Consider the following 21,007-nt stretch of genomic DNA (forward strand, 5'->3'; position numbering starts at 1 on the left):
TTGAATCGCCTGCTTATTCGTTTCTCCAGAGCTATAATTACAGGTCACTGAGGGGTCAGGGAGCCTTGGAAGGAGGGATAGAGACCTCCACCGCCACCTTTGAGCCTTTTTCTTTTGTTTCTCAATACAAACTCCAGTGTTTCAAGGTATTAAAAAATTGCTGTCTCTCCAAAACTGGCAAATGAGGTGCACAGGAAGGAACAAGATCATTTGGTTTTCCATTGTTGATGCTACTCCCTTCCTTCCCCACAAAGATAAATACAATCTTCCAACTACACCTGCCTTCGATACATTGTGATCTGAGACTCTATCTTGTCCCTTGGAATTAGGTGGAACTGGGGTCTGGGGAAAGAGCAAACAATAGGGTGGGAGTGGGTGGGTGGGGCAAAGGCTAGGAAATCTGATTCTGGACACAGCTTTCCTTATTTTTTTATTGAACAAATATTTCTGGCGTGCCCACTACAAACAAGATGCAATCTTTGCTCTCAAGAACTTAGAATCTAGTGGGGGACTGGGTCCATTAAAAAACTTTGTCCTGTGTTTTGCTTCTTTGATTTTACTGAACCTTGTATGTTGCAATCCTGTTAATGGCAGGATTCACAGGCAAAATCTATTAGATGTTTATGTTAATATTAAAAATTGAACCTCAAGTGCATAAATAAATGAATGGAGTTGCCCCTAGTACATAAAGAAAGACATGAATAGAGTTGCTTGAGCATCACTTCCATCATCATTGGGTCCTTCTGAGCACCCCCCTAGACATAATTCCCCCAGATTACAGTTTTAACTAAATTCTTAAATTTCTTTTTTTTTTTTTTTCTTTTTTATAGAGACAGGGTCCCACTATATTGCCCAGGCTGGTCTCGAACTTTTGGACTCAAAAGATGCTCCTGCCTCAATCTCCCAAAGTGCTGGGATTATAGGCGTAAGCCACCATGCCCAGCTTAAATTTCTTGATTTAGTTTTCTCCTTGGTGGTTTAAATTAGCATAGACTAATAAGATTAAGGCCTTCACAAATGAAATTACATTACGTTTGGCTTTAAAGAAGCAAGGTTGTGGCCCGGCTTGGTGACTCACGCTGGTAATCCCAGCACTTTGGGAGGCTGAGGTGGGTGGATCACTTGAGGTCAGGAGTTCAAGACCAGCCATGGCCAACGTGGTGAAACCCCATCTCTACTAAAAGTACAAAAAAATTAGCCAGGCATGGTGGTGCATGCCTGTAATCCCAGCTACTCAGGAGGCTGAGGCAGGAGAATCACTTGAACCCAGGAGATGGAGGTTGCAATGAGCCGTGATCGTGCCACTGCAATCTAGCCTGGGTGACAGAGTGAGACTCCGTCTCAAAAAAATAAAAGAAGGTTGTGGGCAAATAAACTTTTTAATCATCCTGAAAAGATGGCTTACAGGACTGATACTGCAGATAAGTATATGATTTTATGCAAAAAATAAAGTTATTTTTAAGAGAAGTATATAGTATACATAAAAACTTGTACAAGAAGGTTCATAGCAGCATTATTCATAGTAGGCAAAAGTGTAAATGATGAAAATGTCCGTCAACTGATGAATGAATAAACAAACTGTGCTATATCCATACAATGGAGTATTTGACAATAAGAAGAAATGAAGTATATCTACATGCTATAATATGAATGAACTTGGAAAACATGCTAAATGAAAGAATCTAGTCACAAAAGGTTACATACTATGTAATCCCATTTACATGAAATGTCCAAAACATGCAAACCCACATAGAGACAGAAAGTAGATTACTGGTTGCCAGGGGCTGGAAGGGAGGAATGGGGAGTGACTGCTTAATGAACACAGGTTTTGCTTTTTGGATGATGAAAATGCTTTGGAATTAGATAGAGGTGATGATTGCACAACATAATGAAGGTGCTAAATGGCACTGAATTAAACACTTTAAAATGATTAATTTCATGGTATATGAACCTTACTTCAATTTAAAAAAAGAAAGAAATTAAATGTGGATATATACTATACTGTAGATGAATTTTGAAAACATCCTAAGTGAAAGAAGCCACATACAAAAGGCTGCATATCGTATGATTCCATGTATATGAAATGTTCTTTGTGGGGTGATGGAAATGTTCCGCCAAAGAACAAAATTTCAACAAATTTAATTTCAAAGATCTAATTGGCTTTTATTAGTAATTCATGAACTGAGCAGCATCCAGTCTAAAACAAAGAGGGCTGGGCATGGTGGCTCACACTTATACTCCCTGTGCTTTGGGAGGCTGAGGTGGGAGGATTGCTTGAGGCCAAGAGTTCAAGACCAGCCTGAGCAACAAACATAGCCAGAGCCCATGCCCCCGCACTGCCACCAAAACAATTAGCTAGCCAAGTAGGTATGGTAGCATGTATCTATAGTCCTGGCTACTCAGGACACTAAAGCTGGAGGATCACTTGAGCTCATGAGTTTGAGACTACAGGGAGCTATATCATGCCACTGCATTCCAGCCTGGGCAACAACGACCCTGTTTCAATAAATAAATAAATAAATAAATAAAGTAAAACACAGAAAAGAGCTCTCACAAGCTAGACAGAATGGGTGAATTTCACACGTAGAAAAAAATACAGGAAAGAAGAAACAATGAACCAACGGTATGTTAATCATTTCAAGATTACTTTCCTTGTAGAGGTGTATAGGAAATCCTGTTGGCTTTATGGGATTTGGCCATCGCCTTTCTCCTGGTTTCTCAGAAGGTCAAATCTTATAAATAAACAACTTAGGTTTCAGTTTGGTGGCATAGAACCTTAGCATGAGCGACACCATTTTGGACCTGCTGTCTTTTAATAGTTCTAAAATTGATTGTGGTGAAGGTTACACAACTGTGAATATGCTTAAAGCCACTGAATTGTATATTTTAAGTGAGTGAATTGTATGGTATATGAATTATATGTTAATAAAGCTGATATAAGAATATGTAAAAATTTCAGCTTTCAAAAAATTGAATAATTTCATGGGTAATTAGGACAGCTTGCTATCTGTAGCCTCAACAGTTCTATTTCCTTAGGTTATCTAATTTGTATGTTGAAGTCTTTGTGAATTGTCTTCTAAAAAACAGGACACTAATAAACACACGGATAGGTGAGTGAAAAAGAAGTGGGGGGCCAAGCACAGTGGCTCACGCCTGTAATCCCAGCACTTTGGGAGGCTGAGGTGGGTGGATCACTTGAGGTCAGAAGTTTGAGACCAGCCTAGGCAACATGGTGAAACTGCGTTGCTACTAAAAATACAAAAATTAGCCAGGCATGGTGGCACGCACCTGTAGTCCCAAATACTGGGAGGGGCTGGGGGTGCTGAGGCAGGAGAACCGCTTGAACCCGGAAGGCAGAGGTTGCAGTGAGCTGAGATTGTGTCACTGTATTCAGCTTGGGCGACAGAGCAAGACTTCTTCTCAAAAAAAAAAAAAAAAAAGGAAACAAAGAAAAGAAAAAAGGTGGGATTCCAGAAATAAAGGAGACTTTTAAAATGGTCATTTAACAAATGGTATGGAATCTAGCTAACGATTAAAAAAAAAAAATCTGGATTACTAGCTTCCTTACCCCTAAATAAATTACTTGATCAGATATGTCCATGTAAAAAAGAAACCACAAAAGCACTAAGGAAAATATAGCTAAGTATTTTTGTGATTTTGGGAGTGAAGACCTTCCTGAGCCTAAAAAAGAAGAAAAAAAAAAAAGGAGGATACATTTGACTACATTTTAAAAATGTGCCCAGGTGCGGTGGCTCATGCCTGTTATTTAAGCACTTTGGAAGGCTGAGGCGGGTGGATCACTTGAGGTCAGAAGTTCGAGACCAGCCTGGCCAGCATGGTGAAACCATGTCTTTATTAAAAATACAAAAATCAGCCAGGCATTGTGGCACATGCCTGTAATCCCAGCTACTTGGGAGGCTGAGGCAGGTGAATTGCTTGAACCCAGGAGGTGGAGGTTGCAGTGAGCTGAGATTGTGCCACTGCACTCTAGCCTGGACGACAGAGTGAGACTCTGTCTCAGAAAAAAAAAAAAAAAGCGAAAAATCTTCAGTATGGCAAATAATGCTGCCAAGTAGACTCAAAGACAAAGGATAAGCTGTGAAAAATATTTGCAATAAACAAAGGGTAATATTCCTAATACATAAAGAATGCTTATAGATCAAAGACTAATTATAAAAAGATATAAATATGCGTGTGCATTCGACTAGCAAAGAATTTTCTTTCTTTTCTTTTTCTCTTTTTTTTTTGAGACGGAGTCTCACTCTGTCACCCAGGCTAGAGTGCAGTGGCGTGATCTCAGCTCACTGCAAGCTCTGCCTCCTGGGTGAAAGGGATTCTCCTGCCTCAGCCTCCAGAGTAGCTGAAACTACAGGCGCCCGCCACCACGCCCGGCTAATTTTTTAAATATTTTTAGTAGAGACCAGGTTTCACTGTGTTAGCCAGGATGGTCTCAATCTCCTGACTTTGTGATCCACCCTCCTTGGCCTCCCAAAGTGCTAGGATTACAGGCATGAGCCACTACACCCGGCCCTTTTCTTTTCTTTAAAATAGAGACAGGGTCTATGTTGTCCTGGCTCATCACAAACTCCTGAGCTCAAATAATCCTCCCACCTCGGCCTCCCAAAGTGCTGGGATTATAGGCATGAGCCACCACATTAACTCCTTTGATCAGATCAGCAAAGACTTTTTAAAAATTGCCAATAACCAATGTTGGTAAGAGTGTGGAAAAATGAGTACTGGTGTGCCCTGGTGGTGGGAATATTAATCAGTACAATCTCCCTGGAGAGCACTTTAGCAATGTAGATCAAGAATCTAAAAAAGTACTATATCTGAAAAACAGTAATTTCATTTATAGATATCCGTTTTAAGGAAATAATCAAAGATGGACAAAAATAATTTATATATAAGGAGGCAGGGTACAGTGGCTCATGCCTGTAACACCAGCACTTTGGGAGATGATTTGAGCCCAGGAGTTTGAGACCAGCCTGGGCAACTTGGCAAAATCCCATCTCTACTAAAAATGCAAAAAATTAATCGACCGTGGTGGTGTGCACCTGTAGTCCCAGCTACTCAGCAGGCTGAGGTGGAAGGATCACCTGATGAGCCCAGGAAAGTCGGGGCTGTGGTGAGCCGTGTCTCACCACTCACTCCAGCCTGGACCAGGGAGTGAGCCTCTGTCTCAAAAAAAAAAAAAAGAGTACTCTGGCCTTCTAAAAATAGTGCTTTTCAGGAGCACAGTGATTCCCAGGAACAGAAACTATCACCAAAGTGACCTCTAGTTTAGAGTTGGGGGAAAGGAGGGTGGCAGAGAGTGAGCACAATAGAAATGGGCACATCTTTATTTTTTGTATTGAAACAATTGTTTACCTTCAAACTATATTCACTATATGTGGACAGCAAATGGAGTCTTTTAAACAGAGAAAGCTGCCAATGGAGTAAGAATTAAATATCTATTTATTGAAGGAGTGAATACATGAATAAAATAAAGATAACTGAAAACACTTCTAACATGACAAAGTGTTCAGTGGAGCTCAAGCATTGCATGGTACTGGCGAGAAGCTAGCAAACATGTCTTATCTTAGTGTTGAGACCAACTCCAGGTTAACAAGGTACAGAATCAACTGGGAGAGACTCCCATGGGTGAACAGGCTCTTTTTGTTTGTCTCCTCAATTCTGCTGGCTTGCTTCAAACTCAATTTTAGCTGGTGTGAGCCCAGCCCAGCTTCAGGCCTGCTCTCTGCAATCATTCTAATGTCATCTCAGCACACAAGGAGTTACCCACGGAAAGCCCACGCCAGGAAAAACTTCCCCGAGTTTCTGTGGCCGGAAAATCTGTGTCACCAGAGGTATCGCTAGAGAAGTCTCCCTTCCACCCACTGCAATTTTTAAGAATCAGGGAACACATGCAGAGACACATGATAGTTCCTGGTATCTGCAATTTATAAAACACATTTATATACATTGTCCCATTTCGCCGATCTTTAGGAGGTGAAAGACCAGGACAAGACCCACACCCTTTTCCCTGAAGTCATTCTGCTTTAGAGAAAGCAATTTTTGTCAAAGCTGATATGAAAGGTCTTTCCTTCCTGGCAAGAGACACTATTGTCCCTTCCTGAAGAAGGAAGTCTAGTCTTCAGGTAAGAGGAAGGTATATTCTTAGGCAGCTGCTGGGTTGGAAAGAAGGAACAGTGAAGTCTGTGTTTTGGAAGGGAGGAGGGAGTGACATTTTTAAGTTACAAGCCTCTTCTGGGAGAGCTGGGGACAGATCTATTTTTAGATGTGTTCCCTGACACCCAGGAAGAACTCAAAAGGTAACCAAGCACTTGGCAGGTTTCCTGAAGAGAAAGTTGCTAAGGGCTAGAGGGACTCTGCGTGTTCTGAGGCACAAAGTTTGACTTCAATCTGATGCAGTGTGGTGCCCGCCCCGCCTTTTAGCATAGTTTGGTTGCAGGATGACAGAATACTTGGGGGTGGCACAAACCCTCAAATCATGAAAGGCTAGGCCGCAGACTCACAGAGAGCCGGATGATGTGTGCCACCCTAAAGCCACTTCCTGGCTGCGTGATTATGGGCATGTGACTTAACTCCTTTGAGCTCAGTTTCCTCATCTGTAAAATAGAGTCCTCTTAGCCCTAATCTTCTAACAACACACACACAGGTCAGGCATGGTGAGTAATCTGAGCACTTTGGGAGGCCAAGATGGGTGGATCACCTGAGGTCAGGAGTTCGAGACCATCTTGGCCAACGTAGTGAAACCCCATCTCTACTAAAACTACAAAAATTAGCCGGGTGTGGTGGTGGACACCTGTAATCCTAGCTACTCAGGAGGCTGAGGCAGGAGAATCACTTGAACCCAAGAGGCGGAGGTTGCAGTGAGCCAAGATTGTGCCACTGCCCTCCAGCCTGGGTGACAGAGTGAGACTCCATCTCAAAAAATAAAAATAGTAAAACATAATAATAACAAACACAAAATAATTAACCTTCATATGACCTGTTCTTTCACTCATAGAATAGAGAGAGAAATAGACACTACCTCATGTGTTTATTGTACTAAAAAAAGATGATAAATATAAAATTGTTCGGCACAGTCCCTCACTTAAAGTAAGTGCTCAAGTCATGTGTTATTCAAACAGCATTCTTGGGACTCATGACGTCAGAGGCCCCTTTGTTAGGGCATTGAACAATAAAAAATGTGCCTTACAACTTTTTATGGTGAAATACATCAAGGAGCATGTAAGCTGGTGTTCTGGAGCAGCTATAAACTAATCTGACCGTGCTTGTTGATGAAGTGACACTGGCTCACCAGGTAAAGGCAAGAGGGTGTTTGGGGTGTCAAGAGCCAAAAACACAGCCTCCCTCAGCCATGAAGCAGGTGGCCTATTACTCTGTTAGAAATGGAAATCCAAGATTTCGTGGCCTGTTTTGCCATAAGGAACTCGGGAAAGGCCTCATTGCCAGGTGGTGTCTTACCTTGTACCCCGATTCTTTTTTTTTTTTTTTTTGAGACGGCGTTTTGCTCTTGTTGCCCAGGCTGGAGTGCAATGGCTCGATCTTGGCTCACTGCAACCTCCGCCTCCTGGGTTCAAGCAATCTTCCTGCCTCAGCCTCTCGAGTAGCTGGGATTACCGGCATGGGCCACCATACCCGGCTAATTTTGTATTTTTAGTAGAGACGGGGTTTCTCCATGTTAGCCAGGCTGGTCTCGAACACCTGACCTCAGGTGATCCGCCTGCCTTGGCCTCCCAAAGCACTGGGATTACAGGTGTGAGCCACTGCACCCAGCCACCTTGTACCCCGATTCTATCATAACAGTGCTCACTCCGGTGGAGGAAGTTGACACAGAGAGGGGCTTGTCTTTGCTGCTCTCTGTGGGTTTTAGTTACTGAAGATGTGACAAAGGACTGTCCCAACTTGGGAATAAGGTTAGGGAGAAGTTATGAATAACTGGGCCAGGATTTCTATAGTACTTAAAAAAACTCAGCAGCCAGGCATGGTGGCTCACGCCTCTAATTCCAGCACTTTGGGAGGCCGAGGCAGGTGGATCACCTGAGGTCAGGAGTTCGAGACCAGCCTAGCCAAAATGATGAAACCTGTCTCTACTAAAAATACAAAAATCAGCCGGGCGTGGTGGCTCACGCCTGTAATCCCAGCTACTCGGGAGGCTGAGGCAGGAGAATTGCTTGAACCTGGGAGGTGGAGGTTGCAGTGAGCCGAGATCGTGCCACTGCACTTCCAGCCTGGGCAACAGAGCAAGACTGTGTCTAAAAACAAAACAAAACAAACAAAACAAAAACTCAGGTATTATTTTCTGGTCCTCATGTAATCTTATTTAGAACTAGAGATTCTCTTGTACTTTGCCTGAGGCCTGCTGAGTCACCTGAGCAGAGCTCCCTGAAGACTTGTAGTAACTGGCGTGCATGCCCACAAGCTGCTGCTGAGTGCAAGCCAACATGGTTTCTTCCACTAAGGGCACCTGAGGGTCACTTCTCTTCTGCATCATAATTAACGCATATGTGTCTCCCCTGACACACTGCAGAGCTCCTAGCTTTAGCATTTCCAGTGTGCAATCGTGTTTCTTCTGATACTCTCTAAATACAGTGAGAAAACTACCATCCTAGGAAATGTGAGAACCCCTTGACTTATCTTACGAATCAGTGTGGGAGCTTGGAGAAGTGAAGCACCTTCTCTACTCACCTTGTTCTCTTTTCAAGGCACTTGGTTAAGACAACTGGTTGGAACATTGTGTCCAAAGATGAGGTTCAGAGACTTCATTTCCTTGTAGATGAACACTATGCTGTTCCTCATTTCTTGGCCACCCACAACACCTTGTAGGGGAGGAAAAAATAATTTTCCTTACACCCTTCTAAGTTATCTGCTGGGGCTCCTGTAACAAAAGACAGATTAACAAGAGAAAAAACAAACAGAAGTTTACTAACGTGTATCTTGGCTCATTCCTGTAATCTCAGCACTTTGGAAAGCCAAGGTGGGTAAATCACTTGAGTCCAGGAATTTGAAACCAGCCTAGGCAACATTGCAAAACTCCATCTCTTAAAAAAAAGAAAAAAAAAAAAAAAAAAAAAGCAGAGAAAGAAATATTTTTTTAAAAAAAGACGAAGAAGAAAAACAAAACAAATTTACTAACAGGTATATCTCATATAAACATGGAGCAGTCAGGGAAATGAGTAACTCTCAGAGAGGTGGCTTAGAATTCAGGCTTAAATACCATCTTCAGCTAAATCAATGAAAGAATTGTGTGGTGGAGGTAAATTATGAGAAGGCGACCAGGAAATGTACAGTAAACAAGGGTAAGCTTTGTTATGCAGATATAAGTTGGTGCCTTCTCCATTGATAAGAATTTCTTGTGATTTAGAATATCTTTCTCTTCCTAGTACAGAGAAAGACATCCCTACACATGGAGATTTCCTTTATAAATGTAAATTTCCCCTTCAAATGGGAAACTTCTCTGTTTTCAGAGATTCTCCCATGTCTGCTATTTCCTAAAATAATTGGCTCAAAATAATCCTTATGCCAAAGAGGTATATTTTGGGGTAGCATATTCTGTTCTTTTACAATCTCTAAATATACAGTGAACACTAAGCCATTTGTCAGAGGAGGAATCACTTAAAGATTTTATGGAGTCACTCTTGTAGGAGCCTAGGTTGTATATTACCCAATGCAGAGTGTGTGTGGTTGGGGAGAGGGTGTTGTTTGCATAGACTGCAATGTGATGGATGTCCTGGAGTTGGACAGTACACAATTTGCACAATCAGATGTGGCAGCCCATGGAGACTAACTATAGCATCACTCCTGGGAAGGGGAAATTCCCAAACTTAAAGCATACATTCTGTTTAGGATGGAGGAGTTTGTTTGGCATATTTATAACTGAATGTTAGTGACAACCCTTGGAAGGAATTTCTCTATTGTTCTTGGTATCATCTCTTGTTTTATTTAGCTCAGGGTCACTATCAATTGTATAACCAATCAGGTCTCCACTTTAATTGGATGCCAAGTTTACGGTACACTTGTAATGTATAACTTCATTTTTGTGTTAACCTTATTCTTGGTGTTATTTTAATTCTATGAAGACTATTATGTGACAGGCCCTGTTCACATGGCAACAAAAGTGAACAAGAAGACAAAGTCTATTTTACGTTGCCACTCTTGTTTTGCTTTTTCTTTCTCATCTACTTCTAATTTGTGATTTCTTGTTATATAGTAACCTCCTAAATCCTTTCAGGATCAAGTGCGTAAAATAAGTGGATATTATAAATATATATGCACCTAAAAATAGAGCAGCAAAATACACAAAGCAAAACTGACACAATTGAAGGGACAAATAGACAATCAACAGCAACAGTTGGAGACTTCAACAAACCACTTTCAATACAGTGAGAACAACTAAGTAGAAGATCAATAAAAAGATAGAAGTCTTTTTTTTTTTTTTTTTTTTGAGACAGAGTCTTGCTGTGTCGCCCAGGCTGGAGTGCAGTGGCATGATCTCACCTCACTGCAACCTCTGCCTCCCAGGTTCAAGCAATTCTTCTGTCTCAGCCTCCCAAGTAGCTGGGACTACACATGTGTGCCACTACGCCCGACTAATTTTTGTATTTTTAGTAGCGACGAGGTGTCACCATTTTGGCCAGGCTGGTCTCGAACTCTTCACCTCATGATCTACCTGCCTTGGACTCCCAAGGAAAGAGAAGTCTTAAATCATACCATAAGCCAGCTACAGCTAATAGATACCTATAGAACTGTTGGGGTTCAGAAAATAATACTCCAAAGTATGGCATATTATTTAAATACTGAGCACTTTGAATTAAAGGAAATTGAAAGCCTTAGAAGTGACCTCAGAATCAGGGTCTCTCTGACCTTCTCTTGTTTCTCCCCACAAGGGCGGGGACAGGCTGTCTCTGAAGGTCCCTTATCTCATTGAGGGAAGTTCTTTCAAAATAAACACAATTGCCTTCAATCCACTTTTTAAAATCGCATTGCCAGCCGGGCGCAGTGGCTTATGCCTGTAATCCCAGCATTTTGGAAGGCTGAGGTGGGCGGATCACTTGAGGTCAGGAGTTCAAGACCAGCCTGGCCAACAGGGCAAAATGCCATCTCTACTAATAATACAAAAATTCACTAGGCATGGTGTTGGGCATCTATAATCCCAGCTACTCGGGAGCCTGAGGCATGAGAATGGCTTGAACTCGGGAGGCAGAGGTTGCAGTGAGCTGAGATCATGCCACTGTACTCCAGCATGGGTGACAGAGTGAAACTGCGTCTCAAAAAAATAAAAATAAACAAAAATAAATAAATAAATCTCATTGCCTAGGGAAGATTAATCAGGAAGAAGAAACAAAAGGTTGTCACTACACCCACCCAAGCAGACTTATCATATTGCCTGAGAGACCTTATTTGCATACTAAGACAATCTTTGCATTGCACTTCTGCCCCCTCACCTTCCCATAACTTGTCACCACCTTCCCCAGAGCTCAGAGGACCTTTGTCCCAGGCTATTGTCTGTTCTTTGGGCCCATTCATCTCTCCTAAAAATTACTTATTCTTTGTATTAGTCCATTTTCACAGGGCTATAAAGAAATGCCCATGACTGGGTAATTTGTAAAAGAAAGAGGCTTAATTGACACACAGTTCAGCATGGTTGGGAAGTCCTCAGGAAACTTACAATCATAGCGGAAGGCAAAGGGGAAGCAAGGCAATGCTTCTCCACAAGGCAGCAGGAAGGAGAAGTGCTGAGCGAAGGGGGAAGAGCCCCTTATAAAACCATCAGATCTCACGAGATCTCACTCACTATCACGAGAACAGCCTGGGGGAAACTGCCCCCAAGAATCAATTACCTCCACTTGGTCTCTCCCTTGACACACGGGGATTAGAATTCAAGATGAGATTTGGGTGGGGACGCAAAGCCTAACCATATGAAGAGTGATAACTCTTTCTCTAAAATTGCCTCTATCTCCCCTGTGAAGAGGGTATTTAAACTCTATCTGTCAGGTCCTTCTTTGAGTTTCATACTTGGTGTGACTTCCATTGGCTTGCAAGTTAATAGCCTCTTCTCCTGTTAATCTTTTGTCCGTTTATTTCAACAGGCTCAATTATTGAACCCTCAGAGGGAAAGTTTAAACTTCCCTAACAAACACTCCACCCAACAACGGCAGAATATATATTCTTCTCTAGCGTGTGTGGAACATTCTCCAGGGTAGACTTGATAATCTAGGCCATAAAACAAACATCAATAAATTTAAAAGGATTGAAATGATGCAAAGTATGTTCTCCAAATACAATGAGATAAAATTAGAAATAAATAACAGAAATTTGGGGGATTTGCAGATATATGGAAATCAAACCACAATCTTAAATAACCAATGGGTAAAAGAAGAAATCACAAGAGAAATGAGAAAATACTTTGAGGCCGGGCATGGTGGCTTATGCCTGTAATCCCAGCACTTTGGGAGGCGGAGGTGGGCGGATCACTTGAGGTCAGGAGTTCAAGACCAATTAGCTGGGCGCGGTGGTGCACACCTGTAATCCCAGCTACTCAGGAGGCTGAGGGGGGAGAATCACTTGAACCCGGGAGGCAGAGGTTACTGTGAGCCATTACTGCACTACTGCACTCCAGCCTGGGTGACAGAGCGAGACTCCCTCTCAAAAAAAAAGAAAAAAAAAAGAAAATACTTTGAGATGAAATTAGATAAAGATACAACATACATGACTGGGCACAGTGGCTCATGCCTGTAATCCCAGTACTTTGGGAGGCCAAGGCGTTTGAGGCCAGGAGTTTGATACCAGCCTGACCAACATGATGAAACCCTGTCTGTACTAAAAATACAAAAACTAGCCAGGTGTGACGGCACATGCCTGTAATCCCAGCTATTCGGGAGGCTGAGACAGGAAAATCACTTGAAACCAGGAGGCGGAGGTTGCAGTGAGCCAAGATGGTGCCACTGCACTCCAGCAGCCTGGGTGACAGAGCGAGACTCTGCCTCACACAAAAAAAGAAAGACACAACATACCGAAGCTTACGCATATGTAGCTAGAATACATAAATAACCACTTTCAGCATTTCTTAATTTCATTTTGTAGAATAAATGAGAGACCATTTTTTAAATAGTTTCAGGTTCTAGGCATAAAGTCACAGTGTTTATCTATAGTGGTGCTAAATTAATATTTGCTGAATAAATGAATCTGTGGAATTCCAGTGGCAGGAAGGTAAACCAAGGAATCAGGAGTCCCATGTTGGATTCTTATTTGATGAACCCCTTTCCTCTGACTCACCTTTCCTTTTCTTTTTTTTGAGATGGAGTCTTGCTCTATCCCCCAGGCTAGAGTGCAGTGGCGTGATCTTGGCTCACTGCAAATTCTGCATCCCAGGTTCAAGCGATCTCCTGCCTCAGCCTCCTGAGTAGCTGGGATTGCAGGCTTGTGCCACCACACCCAGTTAATTTTTGTATTTTTAGTAGAGACAGGGTTTCGTCATGTGGGCCAGGCTGGTCTGGAACTCCTGGCCTCAGGTGATCTGCCCGCCTTGGCCTCCCAAAGTGTTGGGATTACAGGTGTGAGCCAAAGCATCCGGCCTCTGACTCACTGTTTCATAAAAGCCACTTACCTGTTTATATTTTAGGATCTTTTATAAATTCTTATCTTCCTCTCTCTTTCCTTTCCTTTTCCAGTAGATGTTCTGCATTAGTCTTTGGCTTAAACTCTCTACTTAATCTCTTAGCAAATAACTTCTTTTGTCTTGCTTCTAAACTAGGGGTTGGCAAACTACTGCTCAGGAGCCAAGTCCAGCCTACTGCCTGTCTTTGTTTGACCTGAGAGTTGAGAAGAGTTTTTACTTTTTTTTTTTAAATTCTATTGTGTAGAGCTGGTGTGCAGTGACGTGATCACAGCTCACTGCAGCCTCAAACTCCTATGTTCAAGTGATCCTACTGCCTCAACCTCCTGAGTAGCTGGGACCACAAGCGTTTGCTACCATGTTTGGCTAATGGCTTATTTATTTTTTATTTTTTATTTTTGTAGAGATAGAGTTCTGCCGTATTGCCCAGGTGGGTCTCAATCTCCTGGCCTCAAGTGATCCTCTGGCCTCGGCTTCTCAAAGTACTGGGATTATGGGCATAAGCCACTGTGCCTGGCCAGTTTTTACTTTTTTTATTTTTTTTTATTTTTTATTTAAACAGAGTCTTACTCTGTCGGGCAGACTGAAGTGCAGTGGCATGATCTCAGCTCACTGCAACCTCCGCCTCCCGGGTTCAAGCGATTCTCCTGCCTCAGCCTCTGAGTAGCTGGGACTACAGGCTTGTGCCACCACACCCAGCTAATTTTTGTATTTTTAGTAAAGACGGGGTTTCACCATGTTGGCCAGGATGGTCTTGATCTCTTGACCTTGTGATCTGCCCACCTCTGCCTCCCAAAGTGCTGGGATTACAGGCGTGAGCCACCGTGCCCAGCCCAGTTTTTATATTTTTAGCTAATTGGAAAAAAAAAATCAAAAGAAGAATACTATTTCACGACACATAAAAATCATATGTTGAGGCCGGACACGGTGGCTCACGCCTGTAATCCCAGCTCTTTGGGAGGCTGAGGCGGGCGGATCGCTTTAGGTCAGGAGTTTGAGACCAGCCTGGCCAACATAGCAAAACCCTGTCTCTACTAAAAATACAAAAATTAGCTAGGTGTGGTGGCAGGTGCCTGTAATCCCAGCTACTCGGGAGGCTAAGGCAGGAGAATCTCTTCAACGCAGGAGGCGAAGGTTGCGGTGAGCCAAGAACATGCCACTGCACTCCATCCAGCCTGGGCGATAGAGTGAGACTCCACCTCAAAAAAAAAAAAAAAAATCATATGTAATTCACATTTCAATGATCATAAATAAGATTTTATTGAAACACAGTCATGCCAGTTTGGCATTGTTTATGGCTGTGTTCACAATGCAATGGCAAAGTGGAGTAGCTGCAACGGAGCTTATGGTTCACAAAGCCGAAAATATTTCTATCTATTCCTTAACATTAAAAGTTTGCTAAGTTCTAAGCTTTTGTTCTAAACTAAGTTCTAAGCTTTTGTACAATTACACTCATGACTTTGTGAAAGTTGTAAGAATCAAAATGGAGTCACTTATGCTATACCCCAACAAATAGGAGTCGGGGGGCCATAAAGGAGGGGCTTTCATGCACAGATGTCTATGTTAAAATCTATTTTTAGATTACGCTTTCTGAAAACCACAACCTTGAACAAGGCCACCACAACTTTACACACAGAATACTACAAGGACATCTGCCTAGCAACTGTCTGTTCAGCCTTGGAGTGATACCACCCTTGTTATTGATCCTTGTAGCCAAGGTTAATAGTTTCAAAACAACTTATGTAACCTTGCTCATGTTGCCTTTAAAACCTTTGCCTTCCTTTCCCTCTGTGGGTACATCCATGGCCCTTCATGAGGTGCATACATATCCCAAATTGCAATCTTGAGGATTCACAAATAAACTCACTGTCTGGAGAATCTCTCTGTTGTTATTTTAGGTTGACAACTTTCTCTCTTCCCATGACAGCAAAGCGCTTTTCTTTCTTTCTGTTTTTTTTTTTTTTTTTTAGATGAAGTTTCACTCTTGTTGCCCAGGCTGGAGTGCAATGGCGTGATCTCGGCTCACTGCAACCTCTGCCTCTCAGGTTCAAGTGATTCTCTTGCCTTAGCCTCCCAAGTAGCTGGGATTACAGGCATGTGCCACCACGCCCGGCTAAGTTTTTCGTATTTTTAGTAGAGATGGGGTTTCTCCATGTTGGTCAGGCTGGTCTCCAACTCCCGACCTCAGGTAATCCTCCCGCCTCGGCCTCCCAAAGTGCTGGGATTACAGGTGTGAGCCACCACACCTGGCCAACAAAGCCCTTTTCTCGTTCAAAACCCTTTCTTCCCAATCCTTACCTGATTATCCCAGCTGGCCACACAATTCTCTTCACTATCTCTCAGCACTAGTTAATACAGCTCAACACAGTTGTAATTAACTTGTAAGTTTTATATTTTAAAAATGTCTTGAATAAGTGTTTACTATCATCTCTATTTCATCATGAAGACTCCAAAGGTTAGAACTTTCTATCTCCTGTCTATTTATGTCCTGTATTTCTCTCCACACCCAAAGCAGTGCATACATTTTGGAGCCAGACAAATCCCAGTTTGCGTTTCGACTCCACCGCTCACAAAGCTGAGTAGGTTATGTAAATTTCCTGAGTCTGTTCATCTGCAGAATGGGTTTGTTATGAAATTTAAGCAGATGATGTACCATCAGGTCCAAGATTCTGGAAGTGCTCCATAACAGTAGTGATTATCAGTGGATAATTTCTTTATTTGTAATATGAAGATATTACCTTTTGCTCTTAATGGACCTTATGGTAATGTAGTGAGAATTAAAAGAAGCAGTAAGTCATAGAAATAAAACTTCATGGTTTAATTGGAGCCCTGTGAAGACTAGCTGGAGAAGTTCAAGGCCTCAAATGAGATATTAGACTAATGAGGCTTTTGTCTAAATTTAACACGTTTAACAAACCCTTCTTGGTTACTTACTGAGCTCTGCATTACCTAGGTCAAGCCTCATGTGGATATGAAAGACAGAAGGCCACATTTATCCTAGAGATTTGTATCTATATTGCAGGGGGAAAGGGATACAGACATGAGCTATGCTTATACTTGTCCATGTTTCTCTTCTGTCTCAGGAGGGATGATTCAGAGTCAGCAATTCACATATGCAGTACTGCACATGGAAAGTATTACTGTTATTCTGTGGGGAAATAAGTTTCAAAGTGCAGCAATCTGAAATTAATAACTTTCTCTGTGGAAACTCTCTTGACAACATCTCGAGATGAAGCCAAAGAGCACAATTTTTATGGCTTTGGATTATCTTCTCTGTCTGCTTGGCTTGCACCAGGCATGGATCTGTGAGCCAGCAATTCAGTTTTCCCCTTCGTTGTACAATTTGCCTGCCAGCTGGAGGCCTAATATAGCAGTGACTCAATTTCTCAATTGTCCAATTTATCCACCCATCAAATCAAGGCAAATAATCTCAATTTACTTATTAGAGGCTTTGGGGAACTCAAGAAAAAAAAGACCAAAATCTTTACCGTGACTACAAAACATTTTGGTTGAGGACGTAGGAAAAGGAGATTGGAAGTTGGAGATCAATTTTCTTTTACTTTCAATGCAAAATATTTCTATGATAAAGCCTGTTATTTATATTATGATAAATATTTGTGTCCACATGCAAGGAGTATATAGATATTGAGGGAGAAAGTAATTTAGGAAAGAAATAGAAGGGTGGCAACATCTTTTCCACAAAAGCCACAGCACTGCAGACATGCATAAAGATTGCAGTTGTTGCTCCAATAGCCTTATGTGGTAGGCCGACAAATTATTTTTTCTTTTTTTTTTTCTCAGAGATTGTGTCTCCCTATGTTGCCCAGGTTGGTCTCGAACTCCTGGTTCCTGGGCTCACGTGATCCTCGAGTCTCAGCCTCTCAAAGTGCTGAGATTACAGATGTGAGCCACTGTGCCCAGTGGACAAATTCTTTTTTATTCTTTCTTACACGTAAATTTAGACAATCTGGACAAAGAAGTCTGGATTTCTACTTTCCACTGCTGACATTTTTAAAAATTTCAAATTAGATTTTTGCACCCTTTATACAAGACTACATGGCAGGACATTATGTTTGATTCACTGTACCTGATTACATTTAAATGTTGTTTTCCTGGATTAAAAACAACAACTGAGGGGCAGAGTAAGGAGGCTCTAAATAGACTTGAGAGCTTGGAATGTTGCTACATTTGTTCACTCTCCCAGCATGTTAATATGTGAGACTAATACTTGGAAATAGCGACAGATATGGAGGAGTTTGGATGCTGAGAGAGAACTCAAAGTGAAGATGGTAAATATCTAGAGTTTTTATTGATTACAATTTTCTCATATATACAGAAACCTCAGGGTGTGTTAGAAACACAGCTCTCTTTTAAAATACATAATTAACTAAACTTCAAAATTAGAAGCTAAGACAATAATCATATTAATATAACCTCTACACTGCCAACTTGGAAAGGCAATGACGAAGAAATGCGAATTGCAACAAGCTTCAGAGATGGAAGATTTTGTTTTTCTCTGTAGGACATGTGGGTAGAAGCAATTACAGATGGCTGGGTGTGAAAGAAACAGACCTTGCAAGCCTGCTATATAGCTATACTGTGCTAGATGCCATTGGGAGGTAATAAGATTTAAAAGACAAATACTCTTGTCTTCACAAAGCTTATAATTTAGTTGTGCAATACTGGTTAAGAAAGCTGGCTTAATGGAGTTGTAGTCCAGCTTCACCCCTTAGTAGCTCTGTGTCATTGGGTGAGATATTTAATTTCTTTGGGCATAACTTCCTCATCTGTGAAACACTGATAATTGTATCTCCTATATGGCAGCTATGCCAGCCTCCTTTCTGTTCTTCCACAAGACAATCTCTCTCTGGACCGCCCTTTGCACCTGTTCCTGTGGTCGGGAAAGCCTTTAGCATGGCCAAACCTTCAAGTTTTGACTTCCATGTCACCGAGTCAGGGAGATTTTTTGGAAAATATTGTTTCCGATTCCTCAGATGAGGCTGTTAAAATACTAAAGGATGGCATAAACATGAAGATGCTATTATAATCATCCACCCTAAGTAGGATTTGAGATCCAAGCAGTTCTCAAGGATTTAAGGTTAGCAAACTTTTTCTGTAAAATGCCAGATAGCAAGTATTCTACGGTTTGCAGGCCATACCAAACAAATGGGTGCTGCTGTGTTCCAATAAAACTTTATTTATGGACGCTGAAACTTGAATTTCATGTACTTTACACAGTCATGGTGGCAGACCGGATTTGGCCCCCTCCCTGTCGCTGGCTGACCCCTGGTTTATGAGTACGGCGATAAAAGAAGGGGGTGAATAAGAACCACGATTCTGCTGCCAGACACGAGGGATCAGGTCGCTGCTGTGAAGATTGTCAACCTCTCTGGTTGCCAACGACCTCGAGAATGGGGCTGTGGTCCCTGTGTCAGGGCGGTTGTGCTGAAGGCTGGATGAGGGCACGTAGGTGAAGCTCAGTGCTTGGCACGAGGTGCTCATCAGCAGCATCGCCCTTTCTTTGGGCTGTCCTGTTAGTAATTCGTTTTTAGTGGAATCGAATACAACACTTCAGCCTCGGAGGCTCAGGTCGTCGGAGCAACTACACCCGGGCCGGTGCACCTCGGGGCGGCGGCGCAGGGCTAGGCCGGGCCGGGCCGGGCAGGGCGGCGCGAGGCGGGGGCGGGGCGGCGGCGCAGCGTCGTCGTCGTAGTCCCCGCCTCTTCCCTAGGGGCCGCGTCGGAGCCTCGGCGGCGGCGGCGGCGGCGGCGTCGGCGGTGCTTACAGCCTGAGAAGAGCGTCTGGCCCCGGAGCGGCGGCGGCCATCGAGACCCACCCAAGGCGCGTCCCCCTCGGCCTCCCAGCGCTCCCAGGCCGCAGCGGCCGCGGCCCTTCAGCTAGCTCGCTCGCTCGCTCTCCTTCCCTGCTGCCGGCTGCGCCATGGCGTTGGCGTTGGCGGCGCTGGCGGCGGTCGAGCCGGCCTGCGGCAGCCGGTACCAGCAGGTAAGCGGCGCCCGACTCCAGCCCCGGACTCCGGCCCCTGGCTCTGCCCTGCCCGCTGGCCGCCTCAGGCCTCTCTGGCCGGCCCGCGGCCAACTCGACGCCGGGGCTTGGCAGGCCGCGCTGGGCCTGGAGGGGCGGGTCGGGCCCCGGGCTCGGATTCGAGGCTGCCGCGGGCCCGGCTTGCCCGTCCACGACCCCGGGTGGGACGCCGGCGGTGAAAAGCCCTCCTCCTGGCCTCGTTTCCCGCATTTCCCAGGGCGGGCGGGTCCCTAAGTCAGAACCCGCGACCCACAGGCGGCATCGATCTGAGGCATTCGTTTTTCATTTTTCCGCCTTTGGTTTGATGTCATTGGAAAAGAAAGAAAGAAAAAAGCATGAAACGGAAACTGGGTGGAGAGAAAAGATTAAAATCTCTGCTGCTGCCGATAGCTCCCCACAGCAAGATGCTATTGCTCAGGCTTTCAGAGCCTAGTTTGTCGGAACCCATCCCCCTCGCCTCCGTTTTAAGACAAAAGTGAAAAATGAAGCAAGAAACAAGCCCGCAGTTTGCAGTAGATTTGGAAGAGGCGATGTTTGGCTGTGGTGATGCCCCAAAAGGGAGAGCTACGATGAAGTCTGCAGGGCGTGTGCCGGGTGTATTTTAAATGCTTGGAAGTGACGTTTTAAGAGATTTGATGGCATAGCTGGGGAGGAAATGTATAGGGAATGATTGGATCATTTTCTCGGGTTTGATTTAATACATTGAGGCCCCAGGGAAAAGAGCTGCTTGTTTCACTCCCCGTCTGTAGCTAAGTTCCCCCAGGAAATTGAGCGACCTTCTGCAGGGTTTTTGGAAGTGTTAATCTAACATACAGTAATGGTGGGAATTGAGCCAGGTGGTAAACTGATGTTGATTGTAACCGCAAATAACGGCTTGTGTTTGTCATGTTTCAGATGCTTTCGGTGCATACAGATGTCAGTCCTGCTTTTATCAAATAAAATGTCCTATCTTAGACGATCTACAATTTTATATTTTAGAAGTAAGGAAAGCCAGACAGTACGATGAAAACGTAGATTAACCCTGGTGCGGCCGGTTACTGGTTTGTTTTGCTATCATCAGCCATGTGTTGCAATCCGCCCCCACTCAGGCTTGGACTCCCAAAATGACTAGTTAAGAATTTCGCTTCTTGGTTTTATAAACACGGCGCAAATTGTGGCAATGCAGTTAATCCTTAGATCTCTTCAGAGCACATGGATCTAGCACATGCTTTTTTTGTATGACCTTGGGCAGCCTGCGGGTTCCTTACTGCTTTAATAAAATGGGAATATCAGATGTCACTTAACTGTCACCACAGTGTTTGCAAATCACCCCTACTGTATACTGTCATCTGATTTCATCTTTTT

At 43.3% G+C, this 21,007-nt stretch overlaps 1 protein-coding gene across 2 annotated transcripts in view; it reads left to right on the forward strand.

Annotated features, from left to right (window-relative positions):
* The first annotated feature begins 19,296 nt into the window (after positions 1 to 19,296).
* NDFIP1 (Nedd4 family interacting protein 1) overlaps positions 19,297 to 21,007 on the forward strand; it is a 43,637-nt gene continuing 41,926 nt past the window's right edge. Inside the window, exon 1 of one of the 2 annotated variants that reach the window (XM_054488067.2) lies at positions 19,297 to 19,624. In XM_054488067.2, coding sequence (XP_054344042.1) covers positions 19,562 to 19,624 — 63 coding nt within the window. In that variant the 5' untranslated portion in view covers positions 19,297 to 19,561. The remainder of the gene's footprint in view (positions 19,625 to 21,007) is intronic. The other variant, XM_063665238.1, reaches the window with a different exon arrangement.

Source organism: Pongo pygmaeus, chromosome 4, assembly GCF_028885625.2.
Source record: "Pongo pygmaeus isolate AG05252 chromosome 4, NHGRI_mPonPyg2-v2.0_pri, whole genome shotgun sequence".
Lineage (NCBI taxonomy): Eukaryota > Metazoa > Chordata > Mammalia > Primates > Hominidae > Pongo > Pongo pygmaeus.